This window comes from Pogona vitticeps, chromosome 1, assembly GCF_051106095.1.
Source record: "Pogona vitticeps strain Pit_001003342236 chromosome 1, PviZW2.1, whole genome shotgun sequence".
Lineage (NCBI taxonomy): Eukaryota > Metazoa > Chordata > Lepidosauria > Squamata > Agamidae > Pogona > Pogona vitticeps.
The window spans coordinates 287,983,984-288,001,932 of NC_135783.1; the positions used below are offsets into that span (position 1 = coordinate 287,983,984).

Here is a 17,949-nt window from a genome sequence, read left to right on the forward strand (position 1 = left end):
CCTGACTAGGGCTTCTGGGAGTTGCAGTCTAAAATATCTGGAAAGTCAAAGGTTCCTCAGTTCCAGGATGCAGTTTCCCAGTGACTTGTTGGTCTCTTCACTGGTAGAAGAGACAAAGCATGCTTCTTTTTAGCTCTACAGGCCGAAGGGCACATGTAAGTTGGAGAAAGATATTCTTTCTGGCATGGAGAGAGGAAGCTGCTCTTACTCTGACTAATTGATGAGGGCAACCAGGTTAGTCTCATCCTTGCTTTATGCTGCTTCCCTACTTTTTTTTCTGTAATGTTCAAATATCTTATCATAATTAAGTGTAATGTTGATCAGAGAAAATTCCGTTCTTTGTTTTGAATAAATCTTTGATTTATTCAATAACTAGTATTTGCTGTTATTGTGGCAGTGCTCTGATTTTGAGTCACACAGAGTTTTTTATCTTCTGGTGGAAGTTCTCCATATCAGTGTTACATCCAACTATTCACACCATTTGGTGCACATATCTCGACAGATACTTGTAAGAAATAACAAATCTCCAATGTGTGAGATTTACCACTGTTACGCCTACATGATTAGGACTAAATTGACTCCATGAAAACCAATGAAAGTATTAAAACATCCACCTTCTGAAGAAAAATACTGCATAGGAACCTGGAATGTAAGATCTATGAACCTTGGTAAGCTGGATGTGGTCAAACAGGAAATGGCAAGAATAAACATTGACATCCTGGGCATCAGTGAACTAAAATGGACAGGAATTGGTGAATTCAATTCAGATGACTATCATATCTACTATTATGGACAAGAAGCCTGCAGAAGGAATGGAGTAGCCCTCATAGTCAACAAAAGAGTGGGAAAAGCTGTAATGGGATATAATCTCAAAAATGATAGAATGATTTCAATGCGAATCCAAAGTAGACCTTTCAACATCACAATAACCCAAGTTTATGCACCAACCACAAATGCTGAAGAGGCTGATATTGACCAATTCTATGAAGACTTACAACACCTTCTAGAACTGACACCAAAGAAAGACATTCTAATCATTATAGCGCATTGGAATGCTAAAGGAGGGAGTCAAGAGATAAAAGGAACAACAGGGAACTTTGGTCTTGGAGTTCAAAACGAGGCAGGGCAAAGGCTAATAGAGTTTTGTCAAGAGAACAAGCTAGTCATCACAAACACTCTTTTCCAACAACACAAGAGGCGACTCTACACATGGAAATCACCAGATGGGCAATACCGAAATCAGATTGATTATATTTTCTGCAGCCAAAGATGGAGAAGCTCTATACGGTCAGCAAAAACAAGGTCTGGAGCTGATTGTGGCTCTGATCATCAGCTTCTCATAGCAAAATTCAAGCTTGAACTGAAGAGAGTAGGAAAAACCACGGGGATAGTCAGGTATAATCTGAACCAAATCCCTTATGAATACGCAGTGGAAGTGAAGAACAGATTTAAGGAACTAGATCTGGTGGACAGAGTGCCTGAAGAACTGTGGATGGAGGCTCGTAACATTGTACAGGAGGCAGGAACAAAAAACATCCCAAAGAAAAGGAAAGGCAAGAAAGTAAAGTGGCTGTCCAACGAGGCCTTACAAATAGCAGAGAAGAGACGGGAAACAAAATGCAAGGGAGATAGGGAAAGAAAATTGAATGCAAACTTCCGAAGAATATCAAGGAGAGACAGGAGGGCCTTCTTAAATGAACAATGCAAAGAAATAGAGGAAAATAACAGAAAAGGAAAAGCTAAAGATCTCTGTTCAGGAAAATTGGAGATGTTAAAGGACCATTTTGTGCAAAGACGGACATGATAAAAGACAAAAATGGGAGGGACCTCACAGAAGCAGAAGACATCAAGAAGAGGTGGCAAGAATACACAAAGGAATTATACCAGAAAGATTTGGATATCCCGGACAACCCAGATAAGGTGATTGCTGACCTTAAGCCAGACATCCTGGAGAGTGAAGTCAAGTGGGCCTTAGAAAGCATGGCTATCAACAAGGCCAGTGGATGTGATGGCAATCCATTGGAACTATCTAAAATCTTAAAAGATGACTCTGTTAAGGTGCTACATTCAATATGCCAGCAAGTTTGGAAAACTCAACAGTGGCCAGTGGTCTGGAAAAGATCAGTCTACATCCCAATCCCAAAGAAGGGCACTGCCAAAGAATGCTCCACATAAAAGGTTCCCTTTGACAATTATTGTCCAGTCGTGTTCGACTCTAGGGGGCGGTACTCATCCCCGTTTCCAAGCCATAGAGCCAGCGTTTGTCTGAAGACAGTCTTCCGTGGTCACATGGCCAGTGTGACTTAGACAGGGAACGTTGTTACCTTCCCACCGAAGTGGTCCCTATTTATCTACTTGCATTTGCATGCTTTCGAACCGCTAGGTTGGCAGGAGCTGGGACAAGCAACGGGAGCTCACTCCGTCACATGGATTCGATCTTACGACTGCTTGGTCTTCTGACCCTGCAGCACAGGCTTCTGTGGTTTAGCCCGCCGCGCCACCACGTCCCTTAAAGAATGCTCCAACTACCGTACAATTGCAATCATTTCACAAGCTAGCAAGGTTATGCTCAAAATCCTCCAAGGTATGCTTCAGCAGTATGTGGATCGAGAACTCCCAGAAGTACAAGCTGGATTTTGAAGGGGCAAAGGAACTAGAGACCAAATTGCTAACATGAGCTGGATTATGGAGAAAGCCAGAGAGTTCCAGAAAAACATCTGCTTCATTGACTATGCAAAAGCCTTTGACTGTGTGGACCGCAGCAAACCATGGCAAGTCCTTAAAGAAATGGGAGTGCCTGACCATCTTATCTATCTCCTCAGAAACCTATACATGGGACAGGAAGCAACAGTTAGAACTGGATATGGAAAAACTGATTGGTTGACAATTGAGAAAGGAGTACGACAAGGCTGTATATTCTCCCTCTGCTTATTTTACTTATATGCAGAATACATCATGCAAAAGGCTGGGCTGGAGGAATCCCAAGCCGGAATTAAGTTTGCTGGAAGAAATATCAACAACCTCAGATATGCAGATGATACCACTCTGATGGCAGAAAGTGAGGAGGAATTAAAGAACCTCTTAATGAGGCTGAAAGAGGAGAGTACAAAAAACGGTCTGAAGCTCAACTTCAAAAAAACTAAGATCATGACCACTGGTCCCTTCACCTCCTGTCAAATCGATGGGGAAGATATGGAGGCAGTGACGGATTTTACTTTCTTGGGCTCCATGATCACTGCAGATGGTGACAACAGCCACCAAATTAAAAGATGCCTGTTTCTTGGTATGAAAGCGATGACAAACCTAATCAGAATCTTAAAAAGCAGAGACATCACCTTGTCAACAAAAGTCTCCATAGTCAAAGCTATGGATTTTCCTGTAGCGATGTTCAGAAGTGAGAGCTGGACCATAAAAAAAGTTGACCACCGAAGAATTGATGCTTTTGAATTGTGCTGCTGGAGGAGGCTCTTGAGAGTCCCCTGGACTGCAAGAAGAACAAACCTATCAATTCTAAAGGAAATCAACCCTGAGTGATCACTGGAATGACAGACAATAAAGCTGAGGCTCCAATATTTTGGCCATCTCATGGGAAGAGAAGACTCCCTGGAAAAGACCCTGATGTTGGGAAAATGTGAAGGCAAGAGGAGAAGGAGACGATAGAGGATGAGATAGTTGGACAGTGTCATTGAAGCTCCCAACATGAATTTGACCCAACTCCAGGAGGCAGTGGAAGACAGGAGGGCCTGGCGTGCTCTGGTCCATAGGGTCATGAAGAGTTGGACACAACTAAACAACAACAAAACCTAAACTAAATGAAGTTAATTTCTTATCAAAGTATGGCAGGGTCTTGGCTTCACCAAATAACCAGTGGAGACAACCCACCTCCATTTGAACCTAATAATAAAGATGGTGCTAACTTCATTCTTCTGGAATTCTGTTGAGTGTGTTTCTGCTCTTTGTGCTTTCTACCACCCATCACTCCTCTATAGTGTCTTTCTTAATACTCTAGCATTTCCCATAAAATCTTCAATACTTAATGCTCCTCTCTTGTATCAGAATGCTAAAGTGCCACGGTTTCCTCTGCTGAAGGGCATCATTTTCTTAGAATACACCAAGCTTATCCTGAAGTCATTCTGGATCAGATGTCAGTGGCGAGGACTAATTTCAGCATTGGGGTTTTGTGCTCCCTATCTGTTATGAATTACACATGAAGCTCTCTGCATATTGCAGCGATTTAAAAATATGAAACCCATTAATTTTTAATGGGGAGTGGAGAGGAAGGAGATGAATGTGGAAGAAAAAATGAGACTCAGATGCTATGCTGAGAGTGGGGGGAGATGACTGAGACAAATTGAACAAGATAACATATTTAAAAGTATATAAAGTTCAATAGCTTTTTCCTTGGTTAGCCTATTTTGTAAAATATTTTCAGATAGCATCTCTGTTCTGTTATTTGCCATAATGGTTCCCTGTTGTGGAATGTATCTTAGATCTTGTTTTGTTTGGCCCTTAAATTAGCAGTGTATAGCCTAATTTATGTGAAGGATTCCAAGTCCTCACACCCTCACTGTATTCAGCAGGGACTGTGAATAACCAAGAATATTTTCTCCTCCAACAGAACCAGATTTAATGGCTAGGAGTCAAGTAAATACTTGGGGAGTGAGTTTAGTTTTGTTGTTGTTGTTGCTAGCCGGCTGCATTATTGGATGGGAAGCTGCAGACTACTTTGAAACTTTCCTTCATTTTCAAGGGTAGTTTGCTGCATGGCAGTGGTGAACTGAGAGTCCAGTTTCTTAAGGAGTCCTTAGCTTCTTAGACGTACTATTTACATCCTGGCCAAAGTGTTTTAAATGGGATTGGACAGAAACGTAACACAAACAGTACAGCAGGAGATTTGGATGAAATAGTACAGCAGAGATTTGGATGAAATAGTATGGAATTGCAGAAGACCACAAAAATACCAAATCCAGTACCAAAAAACTAGCATACTTCAGACTAAGATTAAATCACATTATTTCATTAAGTATATTTTGGGCTGCTTTCCAGCCAAATTGGTTTATAGAGCACTTTTTAAAAAGTTCCATTAAAATCAGTTAAGAAATCCATAGTTCAACCTATGCACTATTAATTCAGTGTGCACAACAGAAATCCCTTTTATCAACACTTACATCAATCTGCACAGCTCACCAGAATTGCCATCTGATTACTCAAGTGCAGAAATCAACCTTCATACTGCAAAGGAAAGGAAGTATAGGCAAAGCCACTCTATGTTGGGGTGATAAAATTCATCCTCAATCCAGTACAGATCCAGAAACATTTTGTTAACATCTCAAAAGCACAACATATAGTACTCCTGGTTTATTTTCAGGCTGCAGGAGTTTCCTGATAATAATCTTGCATTAAAAAAATCTTCAAAATAAAACTTACTATACCTAGATATCCTTTATAGATACAGGGCCAATGGCAACTGCTTAGAATTGAACTAGTCGTAGTTTTTATGCACCCAACTGACCTGTTCTCTCTATCATAGTAAAAGCTCACAGGCAAAGGCTCTGTGATCCATAGTACCTGGATCCTGTGTCTGTGAAGCAAGGGAAATCCATGCTTTCTTATGTAGATTTTCCTGGTTTTCAACCTTGTGCTGTAATGCTGTAATAGGAACCTAAGAAGCTGCTGTGACATTCTAATTATGGTGAGAATACTAAACCACTCAGAAATCTATCCATCAAACACTGATGCTGCTTGACCTCCTTGAACTTCAGTATCGCTGTACAGTTAGCCTTTCCTTTAGGCCCTTGTTTATGTGAATCAGTAATCCAAGGGATGTAGGAGATTTTTGCCCTAAGGGAGTGTGCATATATGTCTGTGTGTTTGTCACAGGTCATTGTCATGAAGAGAGTCAAGATGACAGCCATAGCAAGCAAAAATACTTTGACGTACAGGAGTCTGAGATCATATCAGTGGAAGAAAATCTTGAGACACCTGCTGAAGATGATTCAACAGATCTTGTTCGTAGTTCTTCAAGGGATTCACCTTCCTTAACTTTAGAAAGTAAGTGAATATTGAATAATGGAAACAGCAAAAGAAATCGGGGTAGGATCTTTTTGTCTTTTGTAGAACAATTGTTATTGTCTAGTGGGATGTTACATTTGCTGTTCATGAGTAGTTGTATGAGTTTCACCACATGCAACTTCTTGTGCAATTCACAGTAATTTGAAAAGTTTAATCATTCAACCTCCTTTCATACAACAGTTGTGAGTTAAAGCATCCTAAAACTGAACTTGCTTCTTTGTTGTGTAGATGCATTCTAAGTTTATATAGCATAGCTGGAGAACATGTACATGTTGGATTAAAACACGCATTATCCCTCACCTTTATGTAAACTGGGGTTACTGGGAGCTGCATTCCAGAAATATCCAAGGGGCTTCACATTTCTCAGTTCTGTTATATGTGATGCAAATGAATCACACATGTTTAAATGTCCATGTTTCAGTGCATTTATCTCATCTGCTTATTTGTACATCCTTGACACACCAGCTTCAGCCCCTGATCCTGGCTGCATTATAGTTAGTGCTAACTGTAGTTTGCTATCTTAATCCCAGTTAAGATGCCAAACAAGAGCATATATATGTATGGAGATGCCACTGACGTGCTTGTTACTACCCCATTTCCCCTAAAATAAGACCTAACCTGAAAATATGCTTGTAATATAAGCCCTACCCCAAAAATAAGCCCCAGTTAAGTGAAACCCTGCCCTCCACCATTGTGCAGCAACCAGAAGATGACATAACTGTAGAATAAAACATCCCCTGAAAATAAGCCCTAATGCATTTTTGGAGCAAAAATTAATATAAGACCCTGTCTTATCTTTGGGGAAAGACAGTAAGTAAGTGCTGCTGTTGTTGAACTCCAGTTGTTCATGAATTTTCCAGGTAGAATTATGAGAGTTCAAGCCCATAAACACACGCCAGCAGATATCTTCATTTCACTTACCTCAATAAGGCTGAGGCCTATTTCTAGGCCTTCCTCTGGGCCTTATTTCCTGATGCAATGCTATCTGGGGATGGTAGCCTCTTTGCCCTTTGTACTGTATAGATGGCACCTCCTGAAGAATCACTACCCCAACAAGCATTACAGCAGCTCCTTCCAAAAGCATTGCTGTGGGAAAGGAGAACTAGAAGGAAACCTCAGCCTTTTTTCCAGGTGAGTGAAATGAAGGTACACAAAACACAGACCCGCATGCACAAAAAACATGAATGCACATTCCTGCTTGCCACTTTGCAAGCAAAGGAGCCTTAACCATAATAGCTGTGTGCAGGTGTTAATGTTTAATTGTAGTTAACACAAATCAGTGGTTTTGCAAGCCTGAAATGTAAATGCACTATACTGTATAAACCTAGAGGTGTAGGTACTATGGTTGGTATATCACATGTCACTTTGAGTTCCCTTGTGTTTAGAAATAGGACCTTCTACGCACATAGCATTGTATGTACAACATTTCTGACTGGTGATTAAGGGAGCACTTTGACCACTTTTTACAGTATCTTTGTAGACATGGGCTCAACCTTTAAGTCAATTGTGTCTGAACATGATTTCCCAGAACATGATAATATAACCAAGAAGAGAAAAGGAAAAAAGAACCCCTCACGCATACAAACACACATACTAGCAGCCCCTAGTCCTGTCGCCGAGGTTGGCCAGGGCATGTTTTCCACCAGTTCTAGAGTCCCAAAATAATACCTTCTTTCTGTCAGGGAGAAGGAACAAAACAATCTTGAGCTGCTCTTGCTCCACCTTCTCTGGCCAATGGGTGGAGCCACAACGTTCTTCCTGCAAGAAAAGGAGCGGAAGCATGCTATTGGGCATTGGTCACTGGCATAACCACTGACTGAACCCAGAGTGTACTTCCCCTCTGTTCTCCAGGGCACAAGGCTAAATGGCAGGTGTAACAAACTATTTTTGCAAGAAGTGTTGGCAGGAAGTAAACATGATATTTTTCAGTGACATTGTGGCATTTGTCACGTTTTATATTCCAGGCAATTGGATAGTCATGTTTTGATTTTGGAAGTTATGCCTTATAGTTTTGCTGCATGCACACTCTTTTAAAACAAACAAACGGTACCCTCAACAATCCCATGCCTAGAAATGATCAATTCTGCAATATGGAGTCTGCAAATTAATTTATTTTTGCAGAATTTCTTCTACAGTTTTTGCATATGATAAGAGTTGAAAATTTATGCAAGGAAGTAGAGACCTGTCTCTTATCCATTAGAATTCATGTCCGATATTGTCTGAGTTCTGCAGGGTCAGGAGTTAGAAACTTGCTGAGCAACGCTGAGAAGTAAAACTGCCTAATAATAGATTTCCCATGTTTGACATTTGATTGCAGAATAGAAGGTTTGCAGAAGAAACTTTACAGAAATAGTTTGTTCTCTTAATGTGATAGGCAGTTTAGCTGTGCTTCTTGTGTTGCTTAACACTAATAATTTCCAAGTCTGTGTTTCAATGCAAAAAGTAGACAGAAAAAGAATGGATAAGATCAGGGCACAGAACATGTAATCTGCGTCATCTCGGTCATAGGAGCAGAAGCCAGACAGATGCCTGTTTTTCCTCAGAGGAACAAATGCGCAACTTGGCCAGCTCACACACAGGCAGTGCACACTGTCCTTTAATGTTCTCTGTTCTCAGTGGGATGAACAAGTCCACACGATCCCTTACTCTCTTCAAGCCAGCATGAGTTCTGCTAGGAACAATGTATATGTATAATCCTTTTCAGTTACATGACTTAGAGAAGGAAAATGCTGTAGTTTCTGGAACTGCTGCTCTTTTCATATAATGGAAACTTCTTACAGTTTTTATTAAGTTTTAAAAACAAAGCATGCAGCTGCTTTTGAATGATAGTCTCACTGCAGAAATTCCTTCTACAGTGTCCTTAAAGTTTTAATATGAGTTGAACATATTTTAACACCCTTTAGGTGCTACCACACCTGTCTTGTTCCATCTTTCCCTCCCTCCCTCCCTCTCTCTCTCATACACACATAGTCATTCATTTTTACTCCTCCCCAACTAGAGTTTTGAGAGCAATGGAAAGATTTTAGCCATTTTATCCTTAAGACAAGAAGATGCATGTTCCAGATTTTAGGTTGTTGCCCATTATTATTCAGAGTAGCATTTGAAAAAATTGCATTTGTTTCAGTGAAAAGAATAGGAAATAGATGAGGCTTATGATGATAGGTGCTTTTCAAATTATGACTTTGTATCATGTAATTGTAGATATATTTTAGAGAAAATACTCTAAATTGAATAGAATGCATCTTTACAACAGCATATACATATTTCACCCTATATTGAAGAGTGGTGTTATTGCTTGTTCTGCTAGACCAAGAGCAAGGTGGTGATAGATTGGTATGAAATCTATATCTCCTTTTCCATGATTAATCTTTTCAATACCTCAGGCTGTTGAAGGCAAAATGTTGCACGTTGGCTTGCCGCTTGAATCCTCATTAGAACTACTCTTATGAATCCTCCATATGAGATTCAAATTTCAGCTGCCTGTTTCTGAAGCAGATGTTGAAAGCAATATGACAGTCAGTGGTTCTTGTCCTCTTTTTTACTCAAAATGTTAATGTCATGTTCTTTGTTGAAAATAAATAGAACTGGATGCAAATCTTCAATGAGGATTCCCACTAATAGAGAGACCATTCACAGAAGGCAGGAGACACTTTTCTCAGTTCCTCCTGTGGTCTTCTGCTTTAAAACTGCTTTGGAGAATGTGGGAACTGTGGAATGTCACAGATGTAGTAGGGGATTGCAGTGGAGAAAGGGGAATTGTCTACCATGCCCCTTTCATTAGCAGAATTCTATTGGATTAAAGGCTCTTTCATTCCTAGATAGAAGCCCACCTTTGGAGCCAATCCATAGACTATTAGATTCATAATTAGAGCAAAAATACATTCAGTTTGCATGGTTTACTTTTGGAACAGGGCCTTATATAGTGATAGAGAAAACTGGCTTACTACACATCAGCTTCTTTGGAAATCTAACTCAATATTGTATATTTTGAGTAGCTGTGGCACTTCAGGGTCTGCCATTGATCTTATCATCTCCTTCCAAGAGAGCTGCATCGATGAGTGAGAATCCAGTTACATAAAATAGTGCTTTCAAGTTAAAAACCCAGTACATTATGACCCTATATGCATGGGATCAGAATCCATAGTTTCACTTATCCACAATCTGAAAATATTTAAAATATTTTTTTTAAAAATCCAGGAAAAAAACATTTTCATATGTATTATCAGAACAGGCCACTGGATGGAGTCAGAGACCTTGCTGTGAATACTTGTTAGTGAAGAACAACAGTTCAGGTCTTCTTTTTCTTATTTTGTTTCCTTGGCATAAATAAATGCAAACATGTAATGCTTTTTCTCTATTTTGGCAAAGAATCAAAGCACGGGTACAGTGCAGGTTAATGATTTATTTTGTAAAATCCCCTTTATAGGCACTGTTATTGCTGAAAGCAATGGATCAGAAGAAGTGGAAAGTTTTGGAGATGCTCAGATGTCTGAAGAGATGCTGGCCTTAGTTGATGAGTTTGAGAACTCTTGGCCCCTTGAAGCCTTTGAAGGTGCTCTGGAAGTGAAAGGCCATCGAATGGACCTGCAAGGCATTCGTGTCCTCAAGAAAGGTTCTCCAGACGGACTTGCAAGCTCCTGTTTTGGAGACTGTGGAGATGATGATGACGAAACTGAATGGGTAAGAACTTTCATCAACAAAGTCAAGACAAGTACCTCTTTGCACATTGTGTCTAGATTTTTGTGCCTTTAACCATGTTTGCTGTTTAATCAATGCATTTCTTTACATGCTACCATTTTATCTCTGAGCCATCTCATCTACAAGTACTAAAGATTGGTTATTTCAATATAAGTTTTTCCACATTTCTATATTACTAGTCTTTCTTTACATCTCTGTTCCTCATTTGGCCTCTTCTTTTGCTCTGTTTCTGTCTTTGTATCCCCTTAGGTTTCTCCTTCATGATAGAGATATATTATCTTGCCAATGCCAGTTTACTCTGAGTGACCTATTTATACCTGTTTGTGCATGATCCATAAATTCTCCAGTTGCTTTCTAGGGAAAACTTAATTGTCCTTTTACAGCTTTCTTAAGCTGATATTCGGTGTTAGGCAAATCACTTGGTTAAAACCAGAGTTAATTCTATCTTATGTTGGCTCAAGCTCCACAAAGCCAGGAAATAGAAAGTAAAGCATTAAGAGCTATGGGATTGCTTAGTGTGTCCAAGACCACACAGGCTGATTCATCCCCTCGGAATGGAGCTACAGATGCTTGTACGGTGCTTGTGCCCTTGTATGATGGCCCAAATGTTCCTGTGCCTGCCAGCTTGTATTCTCCAAGCTTCCATTGGCCCATCTTGTTTCTTCTCTCTGAACTACAACTGGTTTTTAAAGGGAATCAAACCATATGGTTGACTGGTACACAATTGGATTTTACTAGTCCACACACCAAACAGACTGGTACCAATTAAAATGGAAACAAAATAGTTGAACACAGACTTAGTTGACTGAATTACAACATTCATTTCCTTTATTACACTTGGGTTTTTAAAATAATTTTTACTTTAAGTTTACACCAGCTGTTCCTTCCATATTACTCTTCCTCCCCAAACACTGCCTGTCCCTCCAAAGTCAATCTTTATCTGACTATGAGTGATATATGTGTCTTTGCATAATTTAGTACCGTAATGACATCCAATTGATGAGATGCCAAGGCATATCTCAGTTGAACAGCCAAGCGTGTGAAAAAGCATGTGACCTGGCCACATGTACTTGGGCATTTTGTCAATTAGCCGTGGTAGTTTACACAAACTTTATGGAAACATTAATAGGATTCTGGCCACTGAGTCAATCTGCCTCTCTGCTCCTTAACCCCACTTCACAGCATTTTATAGGTTGAGACAAATGGATACCAACGCTGTCAATCACAACTTCATAAGTGTGGCCAGTGGGGCAACAGCACTTGGAATGCTCTCTTGGTAAAGCTTCAGGTGATCCCTTCATTCTCTTTCCAAAGCAAAGTGAAAACACATATGTACAAGCTGTGGTGCAGGAGGAAGATGCTTTCATTCATTTAGTTGCTGATTCTGGCTGAACATTTTACTGTATTTCATTATATATTTGTATAATTTTAATTACATTGTTGTTCTGTGTTTTATATAAGTTAAAGATGTATGGGATGTAAATAAAAATAAATACAATAAAATCTGGTCTAAAAGTATTGTGTGCTGGCAGCATTCTGATTTCCAAATGAAACTGAACACGCATGAGATAACTTCCGCAGTAATTGGTGCCATAGACTTTAATGGAGCAGGCTTTGAGCAGCTCATGTTCTTATCAGGGAGGGCATCTCCTCTGCACTGTATAGGGTGAGGTGCTACCTTGTGCCTGTCAGCCCCTCCAGGTGTGGCATCTTCATTTTAATACATTGTGCTTTCAACAGCAGCTTCTAGGCTCACAAGACACTTTTGCCGTGGTCCCCAATGTTGCCCGACTTTGTGTTACATGAATTATCTTCATATGCTTTTATTTGTACATTTGATGTATTGAGATGCAAGCAGAATGAGAGTGAAAGTAGAGAAAAGGAAAACTGTCTGGAAATTGCCCTTGAAGTCAACTCAGTCTGCAGGAAGTCAGCTAGCTCTTCGTTTTTAACAGCATGCCTGATACATTTATCCTGTTACCCTCATAGTGTTTTTCTTTGACAGATTACATTCCAAGTCAAACGTGTAAAGAAACCCAAAACAGAGAACTTGGATCAGCAAGAGCCTGCTGGAAGAAATGGAGAAGAAGGACTAAATGGAGAAAACGAGAACCTTTACCAAATGGCACTAGAGATCAGTGGGCCCAAAATACCGTCCCCTGGACCACCAGGTAATTAATACTTAGGTTGTTTTTTTAAAGTGGAAGAGTAAAACTTTCTCACAACTTCAGGTTGCATTCCGTGCATAAATCCAATGAATAAAACATTACTAAGGTATATATTGTGAAGGGTTATCCTCTGTATATTTTCACAAATGTACACCAGCTCCATAGGGCATTTTTCCAAGTAAGAATGCATAGAGCTTTATAACCTTGGCTCATCTCTTAAAATGGAAGCAAGCAAAACTCTGCCAAAAGAGAAAGATGTGGAGGTATGGTTTTTTTAATTATTATTACAGTCAATGAGATTGTGTTTATTGGTAGCATTAGTAGCCAGACCCATAATAAAATCAGTAGAATGGGCATGAATGAGAGTTTAGTTCAAGCCATAAAGATTATGCTTGTAATATACACCATTACTAGAATGTGAATTAGAAACAACTAAACAAATAACTGGTGATTTCATTAGATAACACAATGCTGGGATAATATTATTTTGAGAAAGTATTTCTGTGTCAGACATGAATGGGGAATGCTTAAATTTCGTAATGGAGATTTTAATGACAAGATAAAGGAGACTGTGGAGATATTGTTGGAAATATGTGCTTGGATCATGAATTAAAAGTAGGGAATGAATGGCAGAATTTTGTGGAATAGAACTTGTAGTCACCAACAACACTAACAAGAAAATTGCAAGGAAGTAAATAGATTAAATCCTAGTTAATCAGAATTTACCAAAATAGTGTTAAGTTGATGAAAATGTATTCTGGAGCCAACACAAATATAGAGCATAATCTTGTTATCACAATAATTTGCTTCAGAGAAAATACAAAAAATAAAATGTGAAAATCATAGAATCAAACAAGTGATTCAACTGTATATACTGTTTTAAAGAAGGGATTCATGAAGTCATCGATAAAAAATACACTGGTATAGCTTAGATATAATTGCTATTGCTGTAAATAGACAGAGGTATTTGTGGATGTTATGAACACCAGCCACAAAACTAAAGATATAAGCTAAAGGAAGATGAGAGAAGAAATATTAGAGCCAGCAAAAGGACAAAAATTATAAAATAAAAGTGATGTCAGATACAGAGAATTATGCAAGAACATCCAAAACAAAATTAGAGAAAGCAAATTAAATGGTCTCAACCAATGTCTAAAAAATAGAAAAGGCAGGTCCATTACTACTTTAATGTCCAGAAAAAGATCCAGATGGTAGATGGCATATTTAAAAACAACTCCTTCTCCTCCTTCTACTACTACTACTACTACTACTGCTGCTGCTGCTGCTGCTACTACTACTGAGGGTTAGCAATAATTCTCTGCTACCTGACATAAAGAGTAATATTATCATGTGGACAGAGTACATTAAATATCTATTTGAAGATAGCAGACCAACAGAATTTATTCTATCAGATCTTAATATGACCAGAAATAATGAAATCTGAAATAATATGGCTAATGAAAATCCTCAAAGCTCCTGGACTCTGTTATTTTTGTGGAGGCTAATAGAAGATTGTGGCACAGATGTTTCAGTGAATGTTTCTAATAGTCTGCAAAATGGGAATATATCCAAAAGATTGGCTCAGATTGGCCTTTATTGCCTTACTAAAAAATGAAAATGTCAAAGCTTACACTGACTACAGAGAAATAAAGTTTTCTTTAAAATAATCCATGTCAGAACTTAACAGGAAGTGCAGAGGAAAGCGAAAAAACACAGTTTGGATTTACAGGAAGGTTAGAAGCTAGGGAAGCTCTGCTTCTCATACATGTACAGTACTTGGGAACAAATGGCATGTTGTGAATGTGGATACACAGTATATCACAGAAATAAGTAGCACCCCCTCACACTTCATAAATATTTTAGTATATCTCTTCATCTGAACAACACTAAAGAAATGACACTTGGCTACAATGTAAAGTAGTGAGTATACCGCTTGTAAATGTGCTGTCCCCTCAACACACAGCCATTACTGTAATGTCTAAACTGCTGGTAACAAAAGTGAGTACACCCCCAAGTGACAATGTCCAAATTGGGCACAAAGTGTCAATATTTTGTGTGGCCACCATTATTTTCCAGCACTGCCTTAACCCTCTTTGGCACAGAGTTCACCAGAGCTTCACAGGTTGCCACTGGAATCTTCCACTCCTCCATGATGACATCACAGAGCTGGTGGATGAGAAGTCATCAATTTATGGTTACTTGAAATAAACCAACATCAAACTATGGTTTTTCAACCTGATTTGATGCAAGTAAAAATAATTAAGACAAACTGCAAAGCAGAGTTTGTACGCGAAGCTGGAGTCCCAAACCCTCCCAGTGTTTTGTTCTGCAGCCATACCCATCAAGGCCAAGAGTCAGGGACTCTCCAGAGCATTTTGGAGTGTCCAGGTTTTCCCACTCCTGTACTAAACTGGGGTTAATCAAAACACTGGCAAAACTTTCCAGTCGCCTCTTTGTAGCTTGTGGAGGAGAAAAGACGTGGGAAGCATGGGAGTGTCAGACCTGGTGCAATTCATACAACTAAAACCATGGGTTTGCACAGGACCTTCCAGGTGTTCTGGATAACATTATCTCTCATAATTGGCCATGCTGATATGTCTTATGGGAGCTGAAGTCCAAACATTTGGAGGGCACCAGGTTGCATACCTCTCCACAGTATGTCCAGACACAGCACCTTTTGAGCCTTTGGTTATTGAGACAATATTTAGACTTTCACCTCTAAAGTGGAAATAGATAATATTCAGCACCTCCAGCTGGGTCAGTCAGCTCTTGTCTGTTGGTGGCTTTCCAGGCAAAGAAAAACAATTGGAAAAGCTTCTTTTTTACTTGTGACTTTTTATGTGTGGGAATATTGTTACTCCAGCAAAACAGTATTTTCAGAAGCTAGGCAAGGATTGGGCCTGGTTTGTACTTGGATAGGGGTACACTAGGAGAGGATTATGTCTGAAACTCCAGAGTTGCTGTCTGTCAGAGTACTGGCCTAGATGAACTAATAACACTAATAATGTGACCCAGCATGAGGTAAGCTAACTTCCTGAATGTTGTAGCTTTTTAAACTTGTCCACTTCTTTTCAGGAAGCAGGAGAGACTATCGCAGCTTGGGCTGGCCAAGTCCTGATGAATGCATCAAACTCCGCAGAGTAGAGCTTACTACTGTAGCCAGCACATGGCTAGCTGTTTCTGCTAAAAATATTGAGTGAGTATTTTTGCTACAAAGAAAACTGGGTCAGTGACTAAACTAGGACAGAACGTATGGCCTAAAATATTCATCCTAATAAGCTGGTACACTGAACTGTGACTGTACTGAAGGTAAACTCTTTCATGGACTCTGGAAGCCCTGTTATTGAAGCTAATAATCTTGTCTGTCTAATCCAGGTTCATTCACTTTTCTGTTCTCTAACGTCAGATGTCACTGCTTATTATTTCTTGTCCACCATGCCCTCCAGCCATTTCTATGATGATAGACTTGGGAAAAGTACAGAATAATTTGCAAAATTCTCAATGGCTTCTTGCATTATGTAAAATAATAAAACCCTGTTATATCAGTAAATATTTGCAGACTTAGGTTATTTATAATCTTAGAACTACAGAGCTGGAGGGGACTCAGAGCTGGAAGGCACAGTGGGGAATTGAACTCTCAGCCTCTGGCTCCACAGCCAGAGACCTAAACCACTGAGCTATCCAGCAATTAGACTGTGTCTGGTGAGCTTGCTAAACTCCTGTGATGTTTTGGTCCCATTTCCTTAATTCACTTTGTTCACCACTATATCTCAACCTAACCAATTGTATACAAACCCTTTACCTGGTCATTGAATCTGGGACTGGATTGTACCAATGGGCTACAACCCCTCCCTAATGTAGCATCTGCTGATATTCCATCCAAGTACTAACCACATATGACCCTGTTTAGCTTCCAGAATTAGATCAGATCTGCGCAATGGCATACAAACTTCAGTTATTAAACTACATGGCTTCATATGTATTTCAGGATTCTTCAAGTGTTACACAACCATAAGACACTATCACTTTGCTTCTGCAAACTGTTGTGTCAGAAAACAAAGGCAATGAGTGGTAATAGAAGAAATTACATAGCAACATTGTGGCTCTTGATTCTTCGTGCAAGGCCTAATATAGGAATATTTCTGTTAGCCAGTCTTAGGGTGTTTCTCTTATTGTGCTGCTCTTCAGGTTCAGGACTCAAGATGCATCTTTTTTATTTATATCCCGCCTATCTGGTCGTGTTAGGACTACTCTAGGCGGATAACAACATAAAAATAATACAATAATATACATATAAAACCATTTTACATAACAAAAAACTAAACAGAATGGGAGAGGTATAGGAGAAGGGAAAAGTCGTCAGGAGTTATCTGTTGGGAAGGCCTGCCTAAACATCCATGTTTTTAATTGTTTCTTAAAAATACCCAGCGAGGGAGCCGCACAAATCTCAGAAGGTAGGTTGTTCCAGAGACGAGGAGCCACCGCCGAGAAGGCCCGATTTCTAGTCTTTTCCTTCCGGGCCTCCCTCGGCGTTAGGCTCCTCAGCCTCACCTCCTGGCTCACGCGAGTGACACGGGTAGATCTTGGTGAGAGAAGGCGTTCCGCCAAGTATCGAGGTCCTAAACCGTTTAGGGCTTTGTACGTTAGCATCAACACTTTGAAGTCGATGCAGAATCGGATGGGCAGCCAATGCAGTGCGGCCAGAGCGGGTGAAATATGTTGGTATCTTCTCACTCCACTGAGTAATCTGGCCGCCGCATTCTGCACCACCTGTAGTTTCCGCAGCAGCCTCAAAGGTAGCCCCACGTAGAGCACATTACAGTGGTCTAATCTTGAGATTACGAGCGCATACACCAAGGTAGTGAGCGCCCCAACATCAAGGTAGGATCGCAGCTGGGCTATCCGCCTAAGATGAAAAAAGGCGGTACGGACCACGGATGCCACCTGAGATTCCATAGTGAGCGCCGGGTCCAGATGGATCCCCAAGCTGCGGACCCCATCCTTGGCGGGC

General features: G+C 40.0%; 1 protein-coding gene across 4 annotated transcripts in view; it reads left to right on the forward strand.

Annotated features, from left to right (window-relative positions):
• The window catches only part of TTC17 (tetratricopeptide repeat domain 17), a 92,268-nt gene that overhangs the window by 55,249 nt on the left and 19,070 nt on the right, over window positions 1-17,949 (forward strand). For all 4 annotated transcript variants that reach the window (XM_020798184.3, XM_078389356.1, XM_072985968.2 and 1 more), the window contains exons 17-20: window positions 5,881-6,051; window positions 10,499-10,752; window positions 12,776-12,941; window positions 16,014-16,134. In XM_020798184.3, coding sequence (XP_020653843.3) covers window positions 5,881-6,051; window positions 10,499-10,752; window positions 12,776-12,941; window positions 16,014-16,134 — 712 coding nt within the window. The remainder of the gene's footprint in view (window positions 1-5,880; window positions 6,052-10,498; window positions 10,753-12,775; window positions 12,942-16,013; window positions 16,135-17,949) is intronic.